This window comes from Haliotis cracherodii, unplaced genomic scaffold (assembly GCF_022045235.1).
Source record: "Haliotis cracherodii isolate W230 unplaced genomic scaffold, xgHalCrac1.p SCAF_24, whole genome shotgun sequence".
Lineage (NCBI taxonomy): Eukaryota > Metazoa > Mollusca > Gastropoda > Lepetellida > Haliotidae > Haliotis > Haliotis cracherodii.
In genome coordinates, this window is record NW_027266280.1 from 4,595,415 (window position 1) to 4,622,135 (window position 26,721).

The following is a 26,721-nucleotide window of genomic DNA, read 5'->3' on the forward strand; positions in this document are numbered from 1 at the left end:
CGCAAGGAACCCTGCACCGCGGGCAACAATCGTGGGGATCCTGGGACGACAAAAATTTTTGGCACACTGCGCAACTCCGAGGAGCAGGGGTATATGAACAGACAGTCACGCCCTTGTCTACGTTCATTCGAAGCCTTAAGATAATACTTAAGGGCCCTAACCGGACACAGCGCTCTGTCCTCAGTATCAGCAGGATGTAAGATTTCTTTGAGTGATCTTACAGTGAATTCTCTCTCCGTTTGCCCGATTCTCTGATTCTTGGCGACGAAGCCCATGAGCAGGCCCAGGCGGACGGCTCCTTCGTCACCCCTATTGAATCGTACCTTGGCGACATCGAGTGCATGAATTTCGGATACACGTGCCGCCGTGGCAAAGGAGAGGAGAAATGCTGTTTTCCAAGCCACATGCTGGAACGAAGCACTATGCAAAGGTTCATACGGAGAGGGGGGTGGAGACTGGGGACAATTCCATGACAGACATTGTTCTTATTCTATAAACAAAGAACAAAACACTTTCGCACGGCAGGGGACAATTAATAGGTGATGCAAAAAAACAACAATATATACCAATAAAGGTGGACAGAAGAAGTAGTAGCGAAAATTTAGGCAGGAAGATTTTCCCAGCGCCTTATAACGTACGCCCCGTAAATTACAGTTTACTTAGGACTCAGAAACAGTAATAAATATCACCAAAGGATTGGCATGAGGTGAAAAACAGGACCATAGTAGGAATGCAGGAGAGCAGTCACAAAGCGTCTTGCTAGGGCAAGCGAAGAGACAAGAGTGAAGGGTGTTACATGACAGCATAGGTGGCTACGCACGTGCTGCATGAGGTAATTATATCTGTGGAAGATTTTGCTATAAGAGCAGTTGTGGCAGGTAACAGCCTCGGTATAACAGTGGTAACGTATTACTTAATGCTATATACTAGAACAGGGGAATGTAAGACGCAACGTGCATACGAGACACCCCCCAAGTATATAGAAAAAAGGGCGGGAAAATTTTTTTCCAAGCGTAGTTACAGCAAACGCCCCGTAAAAGCACAGTTTATTAGAGAGAATAAACAGTAATAAATATCACCGAATGGTCGGAGAAACAGGAACGCTTGAGCAGTCTTATTGTACGTCTTGCTGAACCAAGTGAAGAGTCAAGAGTGAAGGGTGTCGAATGGCAGCTCAGGTGGCTACGCACGTGCTGCATGAGGTAATTGAGATCTCTGAGGTACATTTCGCTATAAGAGCAGTTGTGGGAGACAACAGCCTCCCGTGTGCGAAATACGCATCAGTCGGAAAGCACACGTTAAATCTCCAGTAAGTAAGGAACAACAGCCTCGGTATAACAGTGGTAATGTATTACTTAATGTAATTAGTGCAAAATTGTTTAGATATTTCAAACAACTGTTACATTATATTTGCAAATGTGTGCTTGGTAATTTTGCATAATTTCAATGTATTTATTGCTTCATTTGGATGTAATTTTGAATGTGTTAAATACTAGGAAAATTGGTAAATGTTTCTGAATTTACAGAAAGCTATTGTTTATTGTAGTTTTCTGAACCTCATCAACTTGTCGACACTTCAACTCGTCATCAACTGTCACCAATTGTTCCTAAAGCCATGACTCTAACTATAAACTGTACTACATTAAGTGTCATAAAATAAACCCTGTTGATGCGAGTGTTAGTTATGTCATCTTGCATCCACAGCCTACTTGCTTGAACTGTCTTCAAAATCTTTAATTTATTACGTTTTCAAACATATAACCTGACCATGACAGAGCGACACACGGCAATGACTGTCACATTCTCACCTGACCATGATAGAGCGACACACAGCAATGACTGTCACATCCTCACCTGACCATGATAGAGCGACACACGGCAATGACTGTCACATTCTCACCTGACCATGAAAGAGCGACACACGGCAATGACAGTCACATCCTCACCTGACCATGATAGAGCGACACACAGCAATGACTGTCACATTCTCACCTGACCATGACAGAGCGACACACAGCAATGACTGTCACATTCACACCTGACCATGACAGAGCGACACACGGCAATGACTGTCACATTCTCACCTGACCATGATAGAGTGACACACGGCAATGACAGTCACATCCTCACCTGACCATGATAGAGCGACACACAGCAATGACTGTCACATTCTCACCTGACCATGACAGAGCGACACACAGCAATGACTGTCACATTCTCACCTGACCATGAAAGAGCGACACGGCAATGACTGTCACATTCTCACCTGGCCATGATAGAGCGACACACAGCAATGACTGTCACATTCTCACCTGACCATGATAGAGCGACACACGGCAATGACTGCGACGTTCTCACCTGACCATGATAGAGCGACACACGGCAATGACTGTCACATTCTCACCTGACCATGATGGAGCGACACACAGCAATGACTGTCACATTCTCACCTGACCATGATGGAGTGACACACGGCAATGACTGTCACATTCTCACCTGACCATGATAGAGCGACACACAGCAATGACTGTCACATTCTCACCTGACCATGATGGAGTGACACACGGCAATGACTGTCACATTCTCACCTGACCATGATAGAGCGACACACGGCAATGACTGTCACATTCTCACCTGACCATGATGGAGCGACACACAGCAATGACTGTCACATTCTCACCTGACCATGATAAAGCGACACACGGCAATGACTGTCACATTCTCACCTGACCATGATAGAGCGACACACGGCAATGACTGTCACATTCTCACCTGACCATGATGGAGCGACACACGGCAATGACTGTCACATTCTCACCTGACCATGATAAAGCGACACACGGCAATGACTGTCACATTCTCACCTGACCATGATAGAGCGACACACGGCAATGACTGTCACATTCTCACCTGACCATGATAGAGCGACACACGGCAATGACTGTCACATTCTCACCTGACCATGATAGAGCGACACACGGCAATGACTGTGACGTTCTCACAGTTACTCAGGTGAACACACGACTCTACCGGCCCCAACACAACGGTAGTATTCCGACACTTCTCTATCGTCACTGATCTGTAACAGAAAATGCTCATTAAATCCTTGAAACCAAGGTGTACATGTTCCATTTAATACATGCTTCATCCAAACCCCTGGTGAGTGATATCTCAAAATAAGCCACAAAGCTCTGTAGCTCACCTGAACTGTGAATAAATAATGTCTTAAGTCATATCGGAATTCTGCAAGCAATTTCAGAGACACTACAGCTGGGATCATTCATACAGAGCATTATATGGAAATATAATTCATTGTAAAACAATGATTGTAACTGTATTACATTGTTTCTGTTAAGATTCAGTTGAAGTTCATTGCATTGTATTTGGACAATGATTAGTTGTCAGGAATGTAGTACTATTTAATGTAAGCAGTGGTGAGGAAGTAATCATATTTAGATGCTCGATTTATCTGTAAACCCTGGCCATGGAATAGCATGGATGGATGTCAAGCGTTATAGAAACATGTAGAATATTCTGTGATGTTCTAGTGACACTGGACTGGTCAAGCACTGTGTGGAAAGTGCTGGAAGCTAGTTAGACTATATAAGTGGAGCGGGTGCCTGCCTGTGTCATCTTACATTTTATCTGACCTTACATTGAGACCAACTTTCATGTGAAGATCACTTATCACGCCTGATTCCCAGCCTAGGCCTATCTCGGAAGCTTGATCACTGTTGCGGCAAGGTGATTATTAATCCTGTCATTATCATTTCCACTGCCCTCACATTGAATATTGTATTACACTCCATTGTGTACTGCCATTCCAACTGCTGTGAAATAAATTGTACTGGTTTGTAAACCTAGTGATTTTTGTAATAAAATTGTTGGTGGTACACCATTGGTTGGTTAAGTTTGCCCACAGAATTCTGACTTTAAACATTGCCACACTGGCAGACATATTTGTCTATTTTCTAAAACCATTCCTTACCTGGGAAGCTCAAACTAAAATTCCACAACTTTTCCAGGATTCCAAGACCTGGGGGAACCATGATACTTGTGTTACCATGGTTACTTACCTTAAGGGTGACAGCAGATAAAGATACGAGTGGTGACTCCGATGGATCTTCATGCTGCTCAACTCCAGGGTTTTGGAGCTCTGTCAGAAATACACACAGCTATAGAGTGAGTGAGTGAGTACGGTTTTACGCCACTTTTAGCAATATTCCAGCAATATCACAGCGGGGGACACCAGAAATGGGCTTCACACATTGTACCCATGTCGGGAATCAAACCCGGGTCTTCGGCGTGATGAGCAAACACTTTAACCACTAGGCTACCAGACCGCCCCCACAGCTTTAGACACTTGAATAGTGAACTGGGTTCAACAGCAGATAAATCGTATCAATGTCATGTCAGCTCAAACACAGCTTTTGGCAGGATGATCCAGCAACATGCGATCTGTTGATGATGTTTAACATGCTTAAAGCCGCACTCAGCAATATAACAGATATATGACGGCGGTCTGTAACAATCCAGTTTGGGCCAGACAATCCAATGATTGACTTCATGTGCATCGATCTAGGCAATTGGGATACTATGACGTGCATTAACCAAGTCAGCCAGCCTGACCACCCGATCCCGTTAGTCGCCTTTCACGGCAAGCATGGGTTGCTGAAGACCTATTCCCTACCGTCATATATCTGGAATATTGCTGGGTGCAGCCATAAACAAACAAATAAACAAACTTCACAATGGCATTCGCAGTTTTAATAACTACCAGTTGGGATTAGGCGAAATAAACCCCGTGACATGATAGTCCTCCTCACTGTGGGATAAGCAGCGTTTGGAATAAGTGCTCCATGGTTACTTCTAATGATGAGGAAAACTAAAAGTGATGCGAATGTTGGACATTTACCAAGGGTTTGTCGGAACTTAGCGCTATTGTGATCGTAACTCCCATACTTTAACCATGGCTTTCGACAGTTGTAGCGTTAAGATCGTTTTGTTCAACGGACCCTTGATCTTAATGAGATTGGCGTGACCCTTGCAATTATAACCCGATGACGTTCAAAGCAATTTGTTGACAACTTACCCTTGCTATTGTCTCCTTACTGACTTGACTCATTATGATCATCTTGTTGCTGAAACAATTACAGTCAAAATTAATAGATGACCAAATGTACACAGAATAGAACAGATAAAACTAATGGAAAATGTTTTTAAATTTATTATCATATATAACCGTTTTCTTTAACTTCTGATCAGACAGTAATATTGCCACAACCTACTTCCTGAAAGTCTACCTACCCTTTCATATGTTCTTTAGGGATAATGTTGGCGTTGGTTGCAATCTTGCCACGTTTGCTCCGTGCAGGGACGTCTCCCTTGCCCTCCTCGCCTGGGAACAAACAGACTGTGTTATGCTGACGCTTGACCAGTGGCCATATACTTTGATCTTCATCATTTAAATACAGATTGGTTCAACAGATAAATAAATTTCATTGCTCGTGATTGGTCTGAAGGCAGTCACATGACAACCAGTGGTACACTTCACTACCACCCTGAATTAGGGCAACCATTTGTCAACTACAAGCATAAGTTGCTATACCCCAGGACAGCCATGGAAAACTTGCCTCTACACCTAGCTATATTGTATTTACCTGCAAATGGCCAAGACAGCCTCATCCCTGTGGCTATACAGGCTGAGATTCCGAATGGGTTCTGGACAAGACAGTCCTTGATCCAGGTCTGGAACAGACGTACCGTGAACGCTCGGGTCATCTGAAACAATTATTCATCAATTCAAAACTGGCTCCCACAGGAGATATTGCCTGGATGGGATCTCCTAGGAGATATTGCTACAATGAAATTGCAGCACAATGCTTTGCAGACCATTGTGACGTCATCAGTTACCATGCCATCAACAATCTCTCAGCCACTGAAGCTGATTAGCTGTACTTTTGACACTCTAGACATTAGTTATAACTGAAAGAGTTAAAAATTATATCTGAGTGTCTTTTGATATCAGGTGAGGTTAAATTGGGTTTGACGTCGCGTCCAAGATTATTCCACTTCTATAGCGATGTGCATTCACGTGTGTGTGCGTGGCTGTACTAGTCTGGACTGATGCCGATTTATAGTGCTAGCCCACTGAGATACCATACAGCAGTCTAACATGAATACCCCACTCAGACACAGTATACTGACTCCAAGCTGAACAGTCCTTCTTTTAGCCCCTTAATGCCGTGCGCCAGACAGGGTAACAACAAGTACCATCTTTTAACGTCTTTTGGTATGACGTGGCCGGGGTTCGAACCCCGTACCTTCCGCTCTCCAGGTGGACGCTCTTCCACTAGACCACAGAGGCGGTTCTTTTGATATCAAATATATCAACACTTGTCGAAAAAAGCTTAAAACATCTTGATGAGCCTTGGACATTCAAACTTCTATCGACTCATGCTGACATGGTTTATATCAACAGTTAATCAGCTGGGGTTCTACCCCACAATATGGAACAGTCGGCCATCGGACAAAGCTCATCAAAATCAGATCTTTATTATAATTTCCTCCACAGAAGCTAATGTCAGATGAAACCTGACCGAACTTCGACTGCCCAGGATGAAGGATAGAACCAAACAAATGTCAGCTTTCTATAACAATTCAGCTCCACTACATTCTGTATGTCCGCACCATCTGTTGTTAATCACAGTTTCTGATTGATAAAAATCTTTGATTCGAAAAGTTTTTCCTAAACGAAAACAACCCCAAAGAACAAGGCGGTCAGGAATGATAAAACAGTGTAGCCATAAGAAGTGCTCATTTGGAACTGACCTTTTACTTTCATTTTCGAGCTACCGAAATCAGTTTTGCTGTTAAGTACATACCCGGACTTGTAAAGAGTTTAGAGCCTCAATGCCGATTCCTCTGACATGACCTTGTAAGTAAGAGTTACCAGATCTTGAGAGAAATGAGCATAGGATCGGTATTAATGATCTGACCTCTAGAGAAAAATGTTCTCAAGCCGGGTGATATTGTTGCTTGTAAGACACTTTTAGAAAGTGTATTACACAAATCAAACCGTCAAATGTTTAAGTGTAGAATTGCCTTAGAGTATCCGCTGCTTGACTGGACTGTCTGTAGCGATGCTATGTCCTTCAGTGGGGAGAGAGTTCTGGAACCACAAACACATATGTTCTACCAAACATAATCATCATCATATTAATTTGATACATACGGATGAAACATGACCTTACAATTACAAACTGAGGCCCTGAAGCCCTGAAGCCCTGAAGCTGTATTCAACATAGCATTCCACACTGTGTGTCAGTATTAGTGATGGACATTGGCCTGACTTTCGTACTGCAATTTATTGCAATAATTATTAATGTACTGCGATATGTACCACAACATAATGCATGTGTCTTTTTTCATCTGGAATTTGTTGTGAGTGAGTGAGTATGGTTTTATGCCGCTTTTAGCAATATTCCAGCAATATCATGGAGGGGGACACCAGAAATGGGCTTCACACATTGTACCCATGTCGGGAAACGAACCCGGGTCTTCGGCATGACGAGCGAACGCTTTAACCACTAGGCTACGCGACCGCCCTAATTTGTTATGAACCTGAATAAAAAGAGAAAAAAAGAAAAACCGATATGACTTGTAAGTTTTTCTATAATTCTGTACTGAAAGTTGACACTTGCACACTTCGATGTTGTTTTCCATTTTCTGATCAGGCTTTCTTTTTTAACTACAAAACGGACCCCTGCACATTTTTGACAACTGCTCCGCCATTTTGGTGGATGTTGCTATGAACACAAAACAACTGATATACACAATATTAACAGGAAGCTGGTCGCAAAGAGTTTCGGGTTTTTTTATTACGGGAATCAAGTTGCTAATTTTTTAATTTCTTAATTTCAATTTGACTTGTCACTTCTACCCAGGATGAAACAAAGCCATGGTGACTTGTGGTCCAGGGTATTTATTGTAATATGTAGGAGAGCTACATGATAAATAAAAAAGAACAATGAAGAATGAAGTGTATATATATTTCACGATAAACCATTGTTCCATCATGATGTCATTTCTGGAATTTCGAACTTGCACTTGCAACTTGATGACATCACATATTGGATGACGTTATTTTTGAGAGGGTACGCAGATAAACGCAGTGGCCTAATGATCGCATCCAGAAGTGGGAGTGATACGACAATCGGCACAGGGAGAAAAGGTACAGATTATCGATGTGATGATTGTAACAATATGCTGGAAATACCAAACTATAGACGATGGGGACTCTTACCACAACCCACCCTGGACCAGTTCCAGCTCCTGAAATTGCTTCCATGGAGGTCAGCAAAATGTAGCAAACTACTTAGCAAAATGTAGCAAAATGCCAAGCAGCTGCTACATTCTGCTGACCTCTATGGAAGCAATTTCAGGAGCTGGAACTGGTCCAGGGTGGGTGGCGGCAGAACCCCATCGTCTATACTACCTCCTGTAACCCAGTTTCCCTACGTTGGTATATCATAAGAAATGTGTCTGTACAGATGTGATGGAATCACTCACTTGAACTTGTCCATGGAGCCTGCCAGCAGGAAGCCTAGAGCATCGACAGCCCGCTCCGTCATACACGGCCCACTAGCCAGACCCTGCTGGCCTGATCCCTCTGTAGGGAGAAACAATGTTATACACAGACCACTAGCCAGACCCTGCTGGCCTGATCCCTCTGTAGGGAGAAACAATGTTATACACAGCCCAGTAGCCAGACCCTGCTGGCCTGATCCCTCTGTAGGGAGAAACAATGTTATACACGGCCCACTAGCCAGACCCTGCTGGCCTGATCCCTCTGTAGGGAGAAACAATGTTATACACAGCCCACTAGCCAGACCCTGCTGGCCTGATCCCACTGTAGGGAGAAACAATGTTATACACGGCCCACTAGCCAGACCCTGCTGGCATGATCCCTCTGTAGGGAGAAACAATGTTATACACAGCCCAGTAGCCAGACCCTGCTGGCCTGATCCCTCTGTAGGGAGAAACAATGTTATACACGGCCCACTAGCCAGACCCTGCTGGCATGATCCCTCTGTAGGGAGAAACAATGTTATACATGGCCCACTAGCCAGACCCTGCTGGCCTGATCCCACTGTAGGGAGAAACAATGTTATACACGGCCCACTAGCCAGACCCTGCTGGCCTGATCCCACTGTAGGGAGAAACAATGTTATACACGGCCCACTAGCCAGACCCTGCTGGCCTGATCCCACTGTATGGAGAAACAATGTTATACATGTCATGTGGAGGCTGTTGTAGGTTTGTTTGAAGCAGTGATAGAAACAAACAGTTTCAGTCCACTGTCTTATAATGATAACATATAGCACTACCCTTAAGATGGGCAAATGTCTACTAGTGAGTGAGTGAGTGAGTGAGTGAGTGAGTGAGTGAGTGAGAGGTTTTATGCCGCATTTATCAATATTCCAGTCATATCACGACAGGGGATACCAGAAATGGGCTTCACACATCGTATCCATTTCTACTAGTCCTTATGATACCTTAACTATTGGGGAGTTTGACAAGGACTACAGGACCAGTGCCCATTTCTAAGGCTGTTGAAGTGATTGTCTGAGGCAGCAAATGAACAGCTATGAATTAGAAGTCACCCAAAACAGTTTCAACCAGAATTATATTTACAAAAGGTTCACTCATTGGTTTTAAAATACCCAATAAAGGTCCCAAGGGAGTAAAATAATTCAAAATCTTACAATAAATTGCATTTTTATACTCATCCTATCACATTGTGCACTTTTCTTTCTTGGAAACGTATCTGGCCTGCGTGACCTAGATGTTGGGCGGTAACCATGGTGATGGGAGGTATGTACGGATGAATTAATTTTAGAACCTGGAAACCTTTGTTTCAGGGACATTTCCACTTAGGATCGAAATCGAAAGAAAAATGTATTGTGTGAGATAGGATAAGTTAAATAATAATCAAATACCCAAAGAAACTAGCAATACCCAAAATGAATGATAACATGTGATTAAATACTCAGGGGCTCAAACATTTATCTGGAGTCCTGTCATATTCAATAAAGTCTTGGGTAGGGAGGGGTTTGGATTTCACTGTGCAAATTTGTCATCACTTTGTTTAGTTTTCTTAAGGATCCACTTACCATGTTCTGTGAGTAGCTCGAGAATCTCTGGGAGATGTGACAGGACAAACACCATGTGGCCGTGGTCGTCTAGAGACTGGAAAACAGTACAAAATCTCTGACTCATATGTAAATGTTGTTTTACTCCCGAGCAGGCAAACCAGCGATCGATAGAATGAGCACCAACCAGTAGCTGGAGTCGGATGTCCCACAATCAGCACGTCACATACTATTTCTAACCACACTGAACATATAAAATGAGATTAGAAAATAATAATGAGTTACCTCCTGGGATTTTTGGCAATTTAACATTAGCAGACAAGGACTCCTTGATTTCACTGTCAGTTTTGAACACTTGAGGTTGAAATGTCCTACCTTTGTTCCTCTTGGAGTGGATCGGCCTTCAAACTCAGAAGAGGAAGTCATCGACGGCCATCTTGCATTTGTCAAGGATTATTTCACACTCATATTGCTGTGATTTATCCAGTTTAAGACCGATATTCAGTCCCAAGTCTGAAGATAATATCAGTCAATTTCCCGAAATGGAATTAAACATTTCCAGAGTCTTGACCAATGTTAAATCTTTGTAAAGGTGACTTCTATACAGGCCCAAAACAGAGCAAGAGTCACTATATTATTGCATTCAATGTCAAAATAACCCTGAATATAAGAAGTAAGAACTTTAAAAAAAATCCAATTTTGCACAAATTTGCCAAAGGACGAAGTTTGAAACTAGATAAACCCAGTGTCAGCTCTTATGCATTTCATGAACTATTAAATACACTGCAAGATCTATTCCCATATCTAATACTCATACATAAGATAGCTATGCGATAAATTGGAAAGAACAACGAAGAATGCAGCATGGTTTTCTTTATGAAAAAATATTTTCTTTTTCGTTTGTTGTTTAATGCCACACCCAGCAATATTCCAGCTATATGACAGTGGTCTGTAAATTATTTGCAGTCTGGACCAGACAATCCAGTGATTGACATCATGAGCATCCATCCACATAACTGGGATACAATGACAGGCATCAACCAAGTCAGCGAGTCTGACCACCTGATCCTGTTAGTCGCCTCTTATGGCAAACATTACTGAAGACCTATTCTCTACCCGGATCTGCACGGATAAAAAACAACAACATTGTTCTATCATGACGTCATTTCTGGTGATTTGAACATGTTCTCGCAACTTGTTGACGTCGAATATTGAACAACATTATCATTGAGAGGGAAGTGTCTACTGCGTTGTCCCCCACCAAACAATCACATCAAAAAGTGGGAAAGATAGGAAAATCTGTATTGGGGGAAAATACAGATATAGGACGTGAGAATTGTGAAAATATTCGGGAAGTACCAAACTTACCCCCCCTGCCTATTCATAAAATAGACATATCTAATATTGCCAAAGGCAGGCTGTATTCAGGGCGTCAACATTATATAAATATGGGTAAATAGTTTTAAAGCTTGAACAGTTTATCAATATCCTTAAGAAGCTGTACATAATGTTGACATCTCACAAAATAAATAAATGACTCGTGGTCGTTTATTGTACAATAAACCCCTGCAGGGAGAATAAACCCGCCCCTCGTGTTATATTCTCCCACCAGTGTTTTATTGTACGATAAACAATGACCATGAGTCATTGATTTCTTAAATAAAGTTCCAAACATCACGTCCCATCTGGACAATCCCATCAGTTACACGTTGCCAGACAAATGTCAGACGAGTAACTAAGTAATGTTTTTTTCTCCATAGTCAAGCGTTCTTCAGCAGAGTTCATTACAAAGTACATGTAATGTGTTCCAGCCTGGATCCAGCAAACCGGTGGGTGATAGCATGAAGGTGGGTCTGTGTAAGGATACTCGTCTCCGGCGACCAGCGACGCCCTCAGTGACACCCGGAACAGCTGCTGGATGTACAAGAACAACACAAACTTGTACGTGTCCACACACAGCCGGCTCCGCAGGTCATCTGCAAACACAGTACCTGTTTAGTTCCAAAGAAGATGGCAATAATGAAAAAACTACTAATAAAAGTCTTGAAGGAAACTGTGGCAAGACCAGTTTTGGTGCATTTTAAAAAAAACAAAACCCATTGGTGGCTTCATATTTGCCCCACTCCCACCGCCACCCTCAAACTGCTGAGTGAATGAGTGAGTGAGTGAGTATGGTTTTACGCCGCTTTTAGCAATATTCCAGCAATATCACGGCGGGGGATACCAGAAATGGGCTTCACACATTGTACCCATGTCGGGAATCGAACCTCGGTCTTCGGCGTGACGAGCTAACACTTTAACCACTAGGCTACCCGACCGCCCCCCCAAACTGCTGAGACTGACCACCTAATACAGTCAGCACCTCACACGACAATCAACTATTCATAACTTTTATTTATTTATTTTACAATCAGTCGCAAACAGTCTTAGCAAAAAATGTAAATTATATGTATTTTTTGTTGATTTCATCAAGGCATTGTTCTGGTGAACAGAACAAAGTTATGGTTAGTTTTTGCTTCAAAAATGAATAAAGCTCAAACTACATGATATATTGCTTGACTGTATCAGCAGCACTTATTTATCAAGTTGGGACCAGATAATCCAGTGACTGACATAATGAGCAACAATCAACACTGTATGGGAATTTCATTCCATCAACGAAGTCACTGAACATGACCACCCAATCCGTAACATCACCCTGGACAACCAACATAGGCTGCTTGGGTGTGAGTGAGTGAGTATTGTTTTATGCCACTTCAGCACTATGTCAGCAATATCATGGCAGGGGTGAGTGAGTGAGTTGTGTTTAACGCCGCTTTTAACAGTATTCCAGTTATATCACGGCGTGTCAGCTTAATATGGGAGTGTTGCAGGTCTCAGACGTTTACCACTTCGGTGAAACTCACGAGCACGGGTATGGTGCTGGCAAACCTAGAAACATAATCGGGACGAACCGGGATTCGAACCTACAATCATAGGTTTCTGGTGTGCCCAAGGGACGCAACTCTGCACAGCGAATCGCGGCGCTGTAGACGACTGGGCCACCCGTGCCCCCAGGGGACACCAGAAATGGGCTTCACACATTGTACCCACGTGGGGAATTGAACCCAGGCCTTCGGGGTGGCTAGTCAACCATTAGGCTTCCCCACTGAACCAGGATGCTTGGTGCCACCTCTAACCTGGACTCCCCGCAGGGAGACGATCAGTTCCTACCTCTGGTTGACCGCGACTCTGCTGTGAGGTACGTCTCGTCCCACTCCAGACGTTCCACGGGGTACTTGGTATCACACAGCAGATGGCACAGGGAGAAGTACCTGTGCAATAACAGGAGCAGAAGCTCATATTTACTGATAAACAGTGTTTGAGAATAAGCATGAAGGTTAAGGTCTCCTCGTCCCAAACAAGTGGGACATGAAACAGAGAGGGAGAGATAATAATCATGATAATGATGGGTATCAATTACTCAATAACACCCGATCATTTTCCCATTCTTCCATTCAGCCTCTTAACCCTGAGTGTACTTTGGGCAACAAATTGAAATAATGGTTGTAAGGGTTTTTCAACCAATCAGATGTCAGCTTTGTTAAATGATTGGGCTTCATTTCTTTCGGGTGCCGATGCCCTGGCACTCAGAAAAGACATATCCACAGCAAACCACTGGCACTGCCTTATTTATCTACATTCAGAATTGGTAGTTTTAGTTTGTTTTCAAGATACAGAAATCTTAAATGCTGGTCTGAATGCTTTACTCACTGGTACCAAGAATTAGGATTTTTTGGTTGGTTTGTTGTTTAACGCCGCACTCAGCAATATTCCAGCTATATGACGGCGGTCTGTAAATAATTGAGTCTGGACCAGACAATCCAGTGATTAATATCATCAGCATCGATCCACACAATTAGGATCGATGACATGCATCAACCATATCAGTGAGCCTGACCACCCGATCCCGTTAGTCGCCTTTTATGACAAGCATAGTCACCCTTTACGGCAAGCATGGGTTGCTGAAGACCTATTCTACCCCGGAATCTTCACAGGTCCAAGAATTAAGATGCCTCAACACTGATTGGCTGATTCACCCAATGAGACCCCCTATGGAGGCTCCCTTAGATCTACATGCAGAGCAGTAATGTTTCGGGGTAAAAGATCGGATATTATGAGGCTGACATTCCACTCACATCCAGGCCAGGTCTTCTGAGAGATGGAGCTTGTTGCAGGCAATGTGCTTCCATACGGAGTAGCTGGCAATGGAAGTAACATTCAGTTTAGTAATATCTACTTTATTGTACTTAACCTGCATGACATATTGCATTCTCATCTGTTTCATGAAAACCTGACTGAAAAATAACATCCCTTGAAAGAACTGTTCCAAACAAGTTTTAAACTGCTTGCCCAAACACAAAATTAATTTTATAGTTTTGATTTATAACAATGCAAAATATAAGTATAACCTGCATACTAGTCTCATTGAATAAATACCTTTTTCGTTAGTATTGTTTTTTAATGTCTTTTCTTTGTACAAGTTACAAGAAATTCTTTTGAATTCTGATCTTGCAACAAATCTGATTTATTTCATTTTGCACACATTGAGAGTCAACAATAGGTCATGTGATATCGATCATAATGTTGTACACGGATCAATCTCATTAAAATCAGATCCTAGTTCTCGCTACCGCTAAACAAAGATCTGAGGACATCCCATTACGGGTCACATCAGAACAACCTTTCATCTAACCAATCAAAACGTCACTTACCAGATCACGAAAGTGACAGTCGGAATGTGTTTTCGAATCATGCAACCTCGAAAACGTTAACACGGGGTATTACGAACGACAGTAACAGCCCGTATGACTGATTCCGTCAAAATCATCATCTATCTCTCGCTTCCGTGGGATAAAAATTTGGCATTGCACAGTACGTGGGAAGCACTGCCATTCAATCGCAACCATATATTAGACATTCAGGAATGTTTGTTTGTTCAGTTTTCAAAATTTTAATCGAGAACTGTGTCAACATATTTTTCAAGCGTAGTATGAAATGGAAGTCGCCTGGTTGAAACGAGTGCCGTAAAGCTGCTTCCTAATTGGCTGATGTCAACTTCTTGTTAGTCATTTCAGTTCGCGAAAGGTCGTTCTTACGTGACCCGTAATGAGATGTCCTCAGATCTTTGTTTAGCGGCAGTGAGAACTTAGATTTGATTTTAATGAGATTGTACGCAGATTTAATGAATGTTACAATTACTTAAATATTACTTTAAATTGATCAACACACAGCAAAGAAATCTCCAATCTGTATGACTGTACCTGATGTTTGGAAATCCCGGAGACCCCTTGTTCTTTGCATATATCACAATCTTCTTGATATTCTGTCAAACATATTACAAGAAAACCCATATGATATATCACGTTTATAATTAAATCATTGTATGGATTAAGACAAGAACATTCATTCAAGGTTCATCTGTCAAACATTTACATGCAAGTTATGCGATGTCGTCAAAAGGTTCCTGAGCTATGATATTCTCCATAGCAACCAGACAGCAACAGACTTGTTAACATCAATTAATAGCACCATGTTGATTGTTTGTTGTTTCAGGTAAATTAAGAATGTCATCACAGTTGACAACTATCCAATAACCAATAATTTATACAAACCAATTTCTTTTTATTTTGGCCTACTTCAAAATTTCTAACTAAATCTAAGTTACTTTAAATGAGAACTGCTCACTTCGTACATCAATGATAATTGCAACTAATAAATTGGCTAATTCTCTTTGAAAATAAAAGTTAATCAGCAATTTTTGGATGGAAGAAAACACAATAAAGGATAGGTATTTTTCATATCATTGTATCAGCATCTTTTGAGTTTAGAATGCTACTTTCAGGGTTTAACATATCTCATGAAAATTACTAAGAGATATCTCAAGATCTCAAGTTATTTATTAATAAATATAGGTGTTATAATTTTACTTATATCCATCTTCCTGAGGCAAGGGAGTTAACTGACTATAAAAGTCCCGTATCCACACTTGCTGGACTAGGCTGGAATAATGGAGTCATATTTTGGCTGGAGTAACGAGTCTATGCATAGTCCAATCAAAATTGTGTAATGAAACCCCACATCCGGTTCGGAAGCTGCAATTGCAAAACATGTCCTGCCAATTTGGCGTCAACAGATATTTTCTAAATATTTTCATATTTTTAATCAAGGTGATCACATGATTTGATGCACTTCATGAAGTAAAGCCGTTAACATTACAAAATAGATTTTGATTATCGATCAGATCGTCTTCATTGGGGACCACCATTTTGTTTGAAGCAAATGCAAGTGATATGAGAGGTGGAATCTGACTGGTCCATAGGAGGGACACAGAAGGGACATAAACCGTAATAACAACTGGTGGCACTACGATTGAGCCCAGAAATTCCTGGACTTTTATAGTCAGTTAATTCCCTTGCCTCGGGAAGATGACTTATAGTTATCAATGTTGATTGGGGTGAGGTGATGCAGTCTAAATAACATTCATACTTTTGAGTGAAAAAGTGTAATATCTTTCACTTGATGTCTAGTGACATGAAGGGTGTATGACCCAGTTATCTAAGGCTGCAACTTGCTGTGCAGAATTGCTTCCCTTGGGTGCACCAGGAACCTATGATGATGGAATTTCGATTTTCCCTGATTCATATTATGTTTGATTATGTTTGTTTGCACCATTTTCACTTAACTAATAGATGTATAAGATCTGCATGACTTCAGTTTTCCTCTCAATCAAGTGAGTGAGAGTTTGGTTTTACGCCGCTTTTAGCAATATCCTAGCAATATCACAGCAGGGGACACCAGAAATTGGCTTCACACATTGTACCCATGTGGGGAATCGAACCCAGGTCTTCGGCATGACGAGCGAACACTTTAACCACTAGGCTACCCGACTGCCCCTTCTCAATCAAGATGAGTGAGTGAGTGAGTGAGTGAGTATGGTTTTATGCCGCTTTTAGCAATATTCCAGCAATATCACGGCGGGGTACACAAGAAATGGGCTTCACACATTGTACCCATGTCGGGAATCGAACCCGGGTCTTCGGCGTGACGAGCGAACGCCTTAACCACTAGGCTACCCGACCGCCCCTCAATCAAGATGACACACAGTGATATAACTGAACACTGTTCACATTGACGGACTGTCTGGCTTGGAGTGTGTCCTGTACTATTCTGATCTTACACTGTGAGTGAGTTTGGGATGTGGTGCCACTGGAAGGGCACCATAGCTGAATGGCTCGGCCTTCACCCAGACCCGGATACTTCTTGTCAAAGACATTTTCTCCAACTGTCGTCATCTGTGAAATGTACATAAGATTTTATTGACAATTTGACAAAAGGATCACACATCATTTGTAACAACACAATATAATCACAATATCCCTATCAATGTGGGATGAATGGTGTGTTATGCCATAGTTAGTAATATATGGGGCATGGGAATCTTTATGAGGGGATTATTATCATTTGTCATATACCCATTACTGATACAGTCGTGCCCCGCTTATACAGACTTCAGATATCTGGAAACCTCGGTTCCCGGACGATTTTCATTCAAAACGAAATAATTACTATATAAATTTACCCGTATATACGGAAATTCAGTTTCCGGAACCGGACAGTCATTTTCATACACATACACTGAAATGCACACAAAATTGTCTCACTTATCCGGACAATACACTTCCGCTGGTGGTAATCCTTCCGCTGGTGGTAATCCTTTGATTCGTGAGAAGTCAATTAACCAAGTGACACATTATTGTTTAAAATTCAAACCTCAAAATATGGTAAAGTTCAAACTTCCATGACAAACTTTTTGAAACGTGTATGAATAAAGATTGAGTGGATGTATCTGTTTGTTCTGTCATCTGTCATGAGTTGCATAACTGAAGGGAAGTAACTCTTCCAGTAAGAAGCTGGTTTCAGTTATACGGAAATTCGTTTATACGGACGAATTGTGAAGTGACGCAAGTGTCCGTATAAACGAGGCACGACTGTATAAGGCATTTGGGATGTGCAAGAGAGCCATCAAAAAGATTGTCATATCATGGGTAATTAGAGCTACGTCGCTTTGTCAGCTTGTCTAATTTTTCCATGACCATATCTTCCAAACAAAGCGAAAATGTATTGCATTCATTTGCAAATACTTGACAACATAATTTGATGTTTTGGTATATGATAAAAGGGTACGACCCCAACTCGGTATGGTGCGAAGACTGCCATATAATAAATTCTAAGTATTACATCAGTGTTTTATGCAGCGCACAAATGTGCGTCCAGTACGCACAAATGTTGAGATTTGACGCACAATGATATAGATTATACCTACAGCGCACCAAGAGCAGTTAAGGGAGTCTGTCATTTCATCCATCAATCATTACCAATGAATAAACAATAAACGAAATCACAAGCTGCAGTGGAATGTAAGTTATCAAATCTTGACCAGATAAAACTTGTTGGCGCAGCTAACATGCACTGATCGGTTCGATCCAGTGTTTTGTTGCAGCTGCCCTCATCCCTCTTACCTGGCATCTACAATCATGATCACCTCGCCATTGACGAATAAAGAACGTGCGAACAACTTAAAGTCAAAAAGATTTTCATAAATCGACAGTCTTTTGAAACAGTTTGTTTGTGGAATGTCAATTTTAGAGTTAGCGGCCTTTACTTATTCACTTCCTGTGCGTACCTAACAACACTTACCATTGGTTTATACACGATCAGCTCCATGACCAATGAAAACTCCGAACTTAGCTGGCGTGGCAAGTGCTCGCGTATTGTCATTATCTATAAAAGCGGTCTTCTGATTGGGCCACCTCATCGCCAAGACAAGCATGGCTGACATGAACATGTGTGCCGGTGTTTTCCTAATATTTTTGACCGTTTTGCACCTTGTGCAAAGCGACATTGTTAAAGGTTCGGTACCGCTTAATTCAGGAGTGTTTGACAAAGTAAGTTGTTAATTTTGTCCAACTTTGCTCTGTGCATTTTTGCAATATTCCGTTAGTTTATGGGCGGGGCGCAAACATATTCTGTAATCATGATAATCACACCCGAAATGCCGTCTGCTGTAGCTCTTTTATGAAGAGTATTTCCTTCTATTTCCGCAATATATGCACGGGTAAGAGCTACATTATGTGTGTGGCCTCTTCCTCATGTAGCTGTGTTTTCGAAGTTATGAAAAATGGTATTTAAACTCGACTCGGGGCTGGTTACTTCAAATATTGGTAGGCTAAATGGACAATTCAACAAAGGCCTGGAAAGCGTCTGGGTAAATAATGGTGCACTGCCTCCGTACAGTTACCAGTGTTAAGATTCATGGAGATGTTAGTTTTGTTGGTTTCACATAATATAAGTTGAAATAAATGCATCACAAGTTCCTGCTACATTTAAAAGAAATTTAAATATTAAGTTCAATTCTTTGGAGCTAGGCCTGGGACAATCCAATACGTATCCCGATACCGTGTTCAAGGTCCGATCCATATCGCAACACTTGCATGTGCTCTTATCTCCTTCATACACAGGATGGCCAAAAACCTGGCACACTAACGATTTACAGTTGGCAGTATGGCACAATGGATGAAAATATTTAAGTTTTCACAACTCATTTTCGCTAGTGATTAATGTTTGGTGTAACATTTATTAAAGAATACTTTTTAGGTAAGGATTGATACTTTTTATTAAGTGTGCGATTGTGATCGATACTTTTATTGAGAAGTTTAAGAATCGTCATCCACCGATGCATAATCCCACTACTATTTGGAGGACCTTCAGAATACAACACCACAACATCAGCTGAACATGTTGTGAGGATGATCTCGGCCGTAGATCACCTTTCACTAATTAGACAAATGACCAGCTTTTGTGAACATCTGTTGAACTCGGGACTCTCGGCTTGTTGCAGTGTTAGCCCAGCAGCTAACTATCTGAATTGATTTAGTCATGCCTAAGACGTTACAGAAATGAACGGAAAGGGTCAATTAGGTGACTGACACTTATGAAGGTTAAGGTTTGTCATGGTGTCTAAAGGCTTTAGTCTACATAAAAAGTTCATTTATAATACAGCATCAATAATTATATACCTAATATATTGCATTCCTGCATATAATAATGAAAGTTACAGAATCAGTAAAATAACATGTGTTAACGGTTAGTTCTCATTTTAGTGCCATGAATGAAGCTGAAGCCAATATATACAATGTACTAAGTAAGTTCCAAAAGAAACGGACGTCTCATGTTGCAACTTCCGATCTCAATGTCCAATATATTTTTAATTGCACAACAAAAGACACATTGATAGAATAACGTGTCTTGTCATGTTCAGCTCATCCTTTTTTGCATTCAATACTGAAGATATAGACTCGTCATATCCAAGAGACAGACTAGCCAGTGCATTTCTTTCTGAGCCCATACTGAGAATGTCATGCATGCTTTTAATGTTAAAGGTACACATAGAAGCGTTATGTGGCAACAAACATCCATCAGTTCTTTGATTGACACAGAATGCACCATGGGTATAAACAATTGTCTTCAAGTATTAGGCATGATCAAAGCTGGTATGACGGCAACAGGAGTAGCGAGAGATGTACTTGGAATTGAGTATTAATTGAAAATAAAAGTGCTTTCATTAACTAGCGCTTGCTATTAATTGCCAGTCACAAGCTATATTTCGTCAACAAATATATATTGAAAACTCAACATCGCTGGCCTTACACACTGACAGTGCACATACAGATGACGGTGCACGTACAGATGATGGATCATTGAGAGGTATTTATGCACACTCAATGTCCCCAGCAACTCTGTTGACCAACGTCACAGGGCATTGTTTCACCAGTGTGTTCTGGAACCAAAATTCACAAATTATGTCATAGGGTATTCTGACAGGTTTGTAAACTTTGTGAGGCTGAATTCTTTTATGAATGGCCCATTCTTTTATGAATGTGCCAAAGTGATATTACTGGACTAGAAACATCTAGCCCTTCCCTGTGATTATTCGCCATGAGCCCCAGCAAAATATATCCAGATACTTGTACATGTATTAATTTGTCTGGTCAAACATACACTGAAGCTTTATCTGTATCCCGACATATAAAAATCCGAAGGAATGCGTGCATTGTCAGAGATAAATGTGTACATTAGTGACTGGTAGTGTAACCATGGTGTTATAGTGAATTTTTTAGATTTATTACGGACCACAGGTCCGGGTAGTCCTGTGAATACCCAGGTACTCCTCAGTACCCACCCGAACTGAGTACCCGAGTTACCCGTCTCAGTTCTAGACTGAGGTAATTTCATACCCAGTAAGTGTTTAGATCACCAATCAGGTTAGCCTCATGGACTGACTTCAGAAGGGTTAAAGAACGTCATGAGTTACATTATTACAACTCACCAATATCATTCTGTGCTTTTTATTTTACATATTTCTATTGTTTACAGCAATATAGTTTTTAAAGTGACATTTCCTTTCTTAGATCATCAGCAAACATCAAGTTGTTCTGGTCAAGTTTGATGAAACCTATCCTTATGGTGAAAAGCAAGATGAATTCAAGAAGGTTGCCGAAGCAAGTTTTTCCCAGCCTGACCTCCTTATTGCAGAGGTTCAAATTGCAGGTACGTCATTGATTTACTTCACACAGTGTAGGGATGACTGCTTGGTCCCTGGTCAGTACCCACCTATCTATAGTCCAGGGTGCCATTGTACAAAGCGATCTTTGTGCTAAGGTGATCGTAACTCCTATACATTAACATAGATCAGTGCTCCCATTTACCGGTAATTACCAGACTTCTACCGGTATATTGGTCTGGTAATTACCAGATTTCTACCGGTAAAATGGGCTTGGACTGGTAATTCATGTGACTGCCAGTCCCTGGGGATCGGCAAATAGTCCCTTATAAATCTTTGTCGTTGAACAAAATATCGGCGATATTCATATAAGTATATTTTTCGAATGAAGTATTTTCGACTCATGTTTATCAGATTATGGTGACAAAGATAACGCTGACTTGGGCGAGAGATTTGGCATAAAGAAGGAGGATCATCCTGTCTACAAGATGTTTGTGAAAGGGAAAGACAAGCCACTCACATTCCTGGGAAAAGATAAGAAAGCAGATGATGTAAAAAAATTCATCATGAAGGAGTCTGGTAGGTATTAAACAGGTTTTACCTTCAACACAATATACCTGGTTCACACAGAACTTGAGAAGGCCTGGAATTTAGATGTTTGTCTGAAAAAGTCTAAATGCAAAATTAACTTGAAAAGGCCAGGGAATTTTACACAATACCTTGAAAAGGCCTGGAATTTAGACACAAGGCAATTCATCAGCTACGAGATGGACAGCCAGGGCAGGAGCCTAAACTCGAGCATGCCATTCACATCAAATGGCTTTTTCCACATAGCCATTCAAATCACCTTGGCTGTTTCACACTTTGCCAAAATGACAAGAATGTTGAACATGGCAACAATTAGAAATGTTTTTCATTGTTAGGGCCTTAAATCAGTGTGCAAGAGATTTGAAAAGTCCTTAAAATGGCCCCAGAATTGGAGACGGATAATTTTTTGAGGATTTTCAAAGCATTGTAGTAAAGCGAGACTTTGCTTATCCTGCAGAGAAGTCAGTATGAATACATTGTTTTGGGACAGAAGGCGTTCCACATGCACCAGAAAAATCAGTGTGAACACATAGTTTTGGGACAGTAGGCATTCCACATGCACCAGAAAAATCCATGCTGATGTCTTTATATATGTACAGGTTTATCCTGATGCAAGAAATCTGTGTATTTGACATAATTGACACACACTTCTTTTTCTCTCGCAACAAAAAGGTTGGGAGGCATAGTAAAATAGTAAACGATGAGCTTAATATCATATGTTGAATTTCAGGTTTATGGCTGGGTCTCCCCTCCTGTCTGGAGGAGTTTGATCAGCTGGTGAAGGAGTTCCACGCCGCTAGCGGTGACGCCAAGAAGAAGGTGATCGAGAAGGCCGAGGCCTCTGCCAAGGCAATCACAAATGAAAGCGAGAAAACCTCCGCTGAAATTTATGTCAAAACAATGAAAAAAGTTTTAGAAAAAGGGGAAGGGTTTATTGACTCAGAAATAGAACGGGTTGAAAAATTAAAGGATGGAAAAGTCAGTGACAAAAAGAAGGAACAGTTGGGTAACCGCCTAAATATTCTGACATCTTTCCAGCTGAGAATAAGGGATGAGCTTTAAGTTGGTGTTTTGGGTTGAATTATGCATCCAGCTTTCAATCTAATGCAATGTTTTATTTTGTCATTTACTCTTAAGCGTTTTAACAAACATATCCTTTCCTTGATTTCAATCTTTTTCTAACTTGAGATTTTTGCACCAGTCTTACAACTGCTGAAAGGTTATCACTTGAACACAACACAACAGAGCGTTCCACTTCACTGCTTGCGCTACAGGTGCTGAAAAGAAAACACGCTGACTTTGATTCTGTGAGTGATCTTTGGCCCATGGTTACCTAATGGTGGTACAGAGAGGTAGAGCTGGTGTTGGTTGTCAAATGCCCATCTGTTTGTGGTAATGACTAATTAGTGACACTTAATTTGAGAGAATCTTACCAGTCAGGATGGCTAATGCTTTAGTGATTCTGCTTCCAATTGTTATTTTGATCGCAACATGTGTTTTCCCCTTATGTTGTGAAATTCATTTTTTTTACAATTTATGAAATCCTGGGGATCTCATGTTGTTCGTAATTTCTATTTAGAAGTGAAACATAAATATGTCCTTAGACTTACACTGTTTTGTGTAATACTGGTTTGAAATATTAGCTACGACAAGGTACTTTGTGACACGGATCGTTACAACAGGGTTCGATTTCAGGAATGTGATTTAAATTGCGTGTTGACATGAAAAATGAGTTACACCAGACATTACCAGGTTGCACCCTGGTCCATAAATTGATCAAATTTGAAACATAGGTGCATAAACTAGTCTGAATATGTACAATCTCGGATCTCTCAATGGCCATGTCATGAAATACAACAACACGGATTAGTGACGTAATAAGGTAAATAAAGCTAAGGAGATATTGATGTGTGGAGAAGGGTTAGTTGGACACAATTTCTTTTTTACATGCATTTGGTAAATGTACACATGAACATTAGGTTGCATTATTCGATAATAGGTTGCACTGATGTTTTACATAGTTAAATCAAGCCCTGTTATATGCATATAAGCATATCGATGTACGTGGGTTGCTAGCTGAGCTTACCAAAGACCATGAAGGAAGTCGCCATATATTTTCCCATTGTTTTGTCTATTACTGTGAGTAAGGATGTTTTGGAACTAGTTGTTATTAGGTCATTTATTTGCATCGGATTACACTTGTTGCTGAATTTATCAACATGAGTCTTTGATAGGCCCCTCTGTTGTTTGAACTTCTTCATGTGCAGCAGAATAAGTGGCGATGGTCACAGTTTTGGTCATGACAAATAGGTTTCCATGTTTGATACGGTCTCTTCATCATTTGTGTAGAATAGTAAAATTTTACAAAATAGTTTTTTCACACTGGAAATGCGGGAGTTGTAATTTCCATTTGCTTACAATATTTGGTCAGTATTGTGCATTTATTTTATCTTCTTGTGGTTACATTTTACTATTGTTATTGTCATCATAATAAGTTATTGTTGTGGTAATGTACCAGTAGAATAAAATTAAGGATTTACATTGCATACTCTTGTATTAGACTCATCTAGAACGAGACAGTGTAGGACCCAGCTGTTGATCGCGTACCTGTAGATCGCGTACCTGTAGATCGCGTACCTGTATTGCTACCAAAACTTTGCGGGCAAAGACTGAAGAAGTTGAGTCAGCTCTCTTCATAGACAATGTGCTGTCATTGGTCTGTATTGTAAGGTTAATTGATTTGGGTTCATTCTGATTGAGGCACCTGAGGGTTTCATATTTGTAATACATGGGTATTGTAAATCCACTTATATTTTGTAAGTTTATGATTTATTTTATAGATTTCTTTTGAGATGGAACTGTGAGCACAACAATGGTGTCTGACAATTGTTCAATGCAAATGTTTTAAATTATTATTAGCAAGCAATGCTTTGGGTAAATATGGCCTGTGAGAATTAAGAACCTGATTATCAGTGGGTATCTGGTATCTTGATCACAATCAACATTGTCTCGCCACCATTGTCAAGCTGAATCAAATCGCTTCCTGCATAGGATACTTTTGTTACGACTTTTTACTGCCCAGCAGGGAATCTGTTAAACTAATATTATTGACTGAACTTTAGAGATTGTTTTAGTTTGAGGGCATGAATGATTGTTGTAAGATCGACCAATGAATGTTGTGTGTGGGATATGTCAAGTAATAAAAGAATTCCTAAACAAATATTGGTTTTCGTCTTTAAAAAGCTTGTGTGGTCATTGATCAGTGGAATTCAAAGGCATGGGTTTTGACTTTTAGACTTTCAGTGTCACTTCTCTCTCATCATTGGGGATGTCACGATACAACATTTGTGGCAATTTTTCCTAATTTTATATATTCCATAGGGCATAAACACTTCAGAAGGCTTAAACGTTCTGAATATCTGGACTCATATTTGAAATAACAATCAATAATGTATTTCAGATAAAAAAAAAATGGTTACTAATATTTTCCAATCACATACAATACCAATTTCCCTTTTACGAAATACCTCAGATATGCATTCATAATTTGATTTCAGTGTACAGGAGTAAGATACGAATTGATACAAGTAAGTGTGCACATCGCGGGAGAATATCATCGGTGTATTTTTCAATTGTGACATCCCTGTTAAATACCCAGGACATACTCACCCACCGACAGCAAGTCACTGTGCAGAGTTGCTTCCCTTGAGTACACCAGATACCAATGATTGTGGGTTCGAAAATCCTAGTTCACCCTGATCATGTTTCTAGGTTACTCGACCACTAACTGGTAAAGATCTGAGACCTCCGTCACTTCGGGCATTCCTCCCACATGAAGCTGACACTGATATAACTGGAACACAGTTCAAAGCAGCATTAAATCCAACTCACTCACTCACATCCCACAGGTGTTTTAAGTCGGTCCGTTTGTGGATGGCATGAATGACTATTAATGTAAATTATTAATGTAAATAGTTAATGTAAATAGTTCATACATTCAATCCCACCTTTAAGGATGTTAATTAATGTAAAGAGTTCACACATTCAGTCCCACACTTTAGGTCGTTTTATTAATGCAAATAGTCCATACAAGCAGTCCCACCTTTAAGGATGTTAATTAATGTAAAGAGTTCATACATTCAGTCCCACACTTTAGGGCGTTTTATCAATGTAAAGAGTTCATACATTCAGTCCCACACTTTAGGGTGTTTTATTAATGTAAAGAGTTCATACATTCAGTCCCACACTTTAGGGTGTTTTATTAATGTAAAGAGTTCATACATTCAGTTCCACCCTTAGGTCGTTTTATTAATGCAAATAGTCCATACAAGCAGTCCCACCTTTAAGGATGTTAATTAATGTAAAGAGTTCACACAT

General features: G+C 40.7%; 2 protein-coding genes across 2 annotated transcripts in view; one reads left to right on the plus strand and one right to left on the minus strand.

Moving 5' to 3' along the window:
* The window catches only part of LOC139472286 (TBCC domain-containing protein 1-like), a 34,575-nt gene extending 15,723 nt beyond the window's left edge, over positions 1-18,852 (minus strand). The window contains exons 1-15 of the mRNA XM_071254718.1: positions 18,716-18,852; positions 17,374-17,488; positions 15,458-15,519; positions 14,333-14,395; positions 13,368-13,468; positions 12,022-12,130; positions 10,530-10,590; positions 10,176-10,251; positions 8,572-8,671; positions 7,105-7,171; positions 5,661-5,781; positions 5,308-5,398; positions 5,093-5,141; positions 4,077-4,156; positions 2,957-3,079 (exon numbers count right to left, since the gene is read on the minus strand). Coding sequence (XP_071110819.1) covers positions 2,957-3,079; positions 4,077-4,156; positions 5,093-5,141; positions 5,308-5,398; positions 5,661-5,781; positions 7,105-7,171; positions 8,572-8,671; positions 10,176-10,251; positions 10,530-10,590; positions 12,022-12,130; positions 13,368-13,468; positions 14,333-14,395; positions 15,458-15,519; positions 17,374-17,469 — 1,199 coding nt within the window. The 5' untranslated portion in view covers positions 17,470-17,488; positions 18,716-18,852. The remainder of the gene's footprint in view (positions 1-2,956; positions 3,080-4,076; positions 4,157-5,092; positions 5,142-5,307; positions 5,399-5,660; positions 5,782-7,104; positions 7,172-8,571; positions 8,672-10,175; positions 10,252-10,529; positions 10,591-12,021; positions 12,131-13,367; positions 13,469-14,332; positions 14,396-15,457; positions 15,520-17,373; positions 17,489-18,715) is intronic.
* Positions 18,853-19,011: 159 nt separating this feature from the next.
* LOC139472421 (endoplasmic reticulum resident protein 29-like) lies at positions 19,012-24,965 on the plus strand. The gene is made up of 4 exons (XM_071254897.1): positions 19,012-19,141; positions 21,665-21,803; positions 22,171-22,335; positions 23,075-24,965. Exons 1-4 carry the CDS (start codon positions 19,025-19,027, stop codon positions 23,404-23,406), a joined length of 753 nt encoding a protein of 250 aa, XP_071110998.1. The 5' UTR covers positions 19,012-19,024; the 3' UTR covers positions 23,407-24,965.
* The last annotated feature ends 1,756 nt before the right edge of the window (positions 24,966-26,721 follow it).

What these genes read in the sequence shown, in the direction of transcription:
- LOC139472421 (XM_071254897.1), top strand. Translation starts at nt 19,025, where the DNA reads ATGGCTGACATGAACATGTGTGCCGGTGTTTTCCTAATATTTTTGACC. An exon ending in ATTCAGGAGTGTTTGACAAA is followed by an intron (nt 19,142 to 21,664) that starts GTAAGTTGTTAA and finishes TTCCTTTCTTAG; the next exon opens with ATCATCAGCAAACATCAAGT. An exon ending in TGCAGAGGTTCAAATTGCAG is followed by an intron (nt 21,804 to 22,170) that starts GTACGTCATTGA and finishes CATGTTTATCAG; the next exon opens with ATTATGGTGACAAAGATAAC.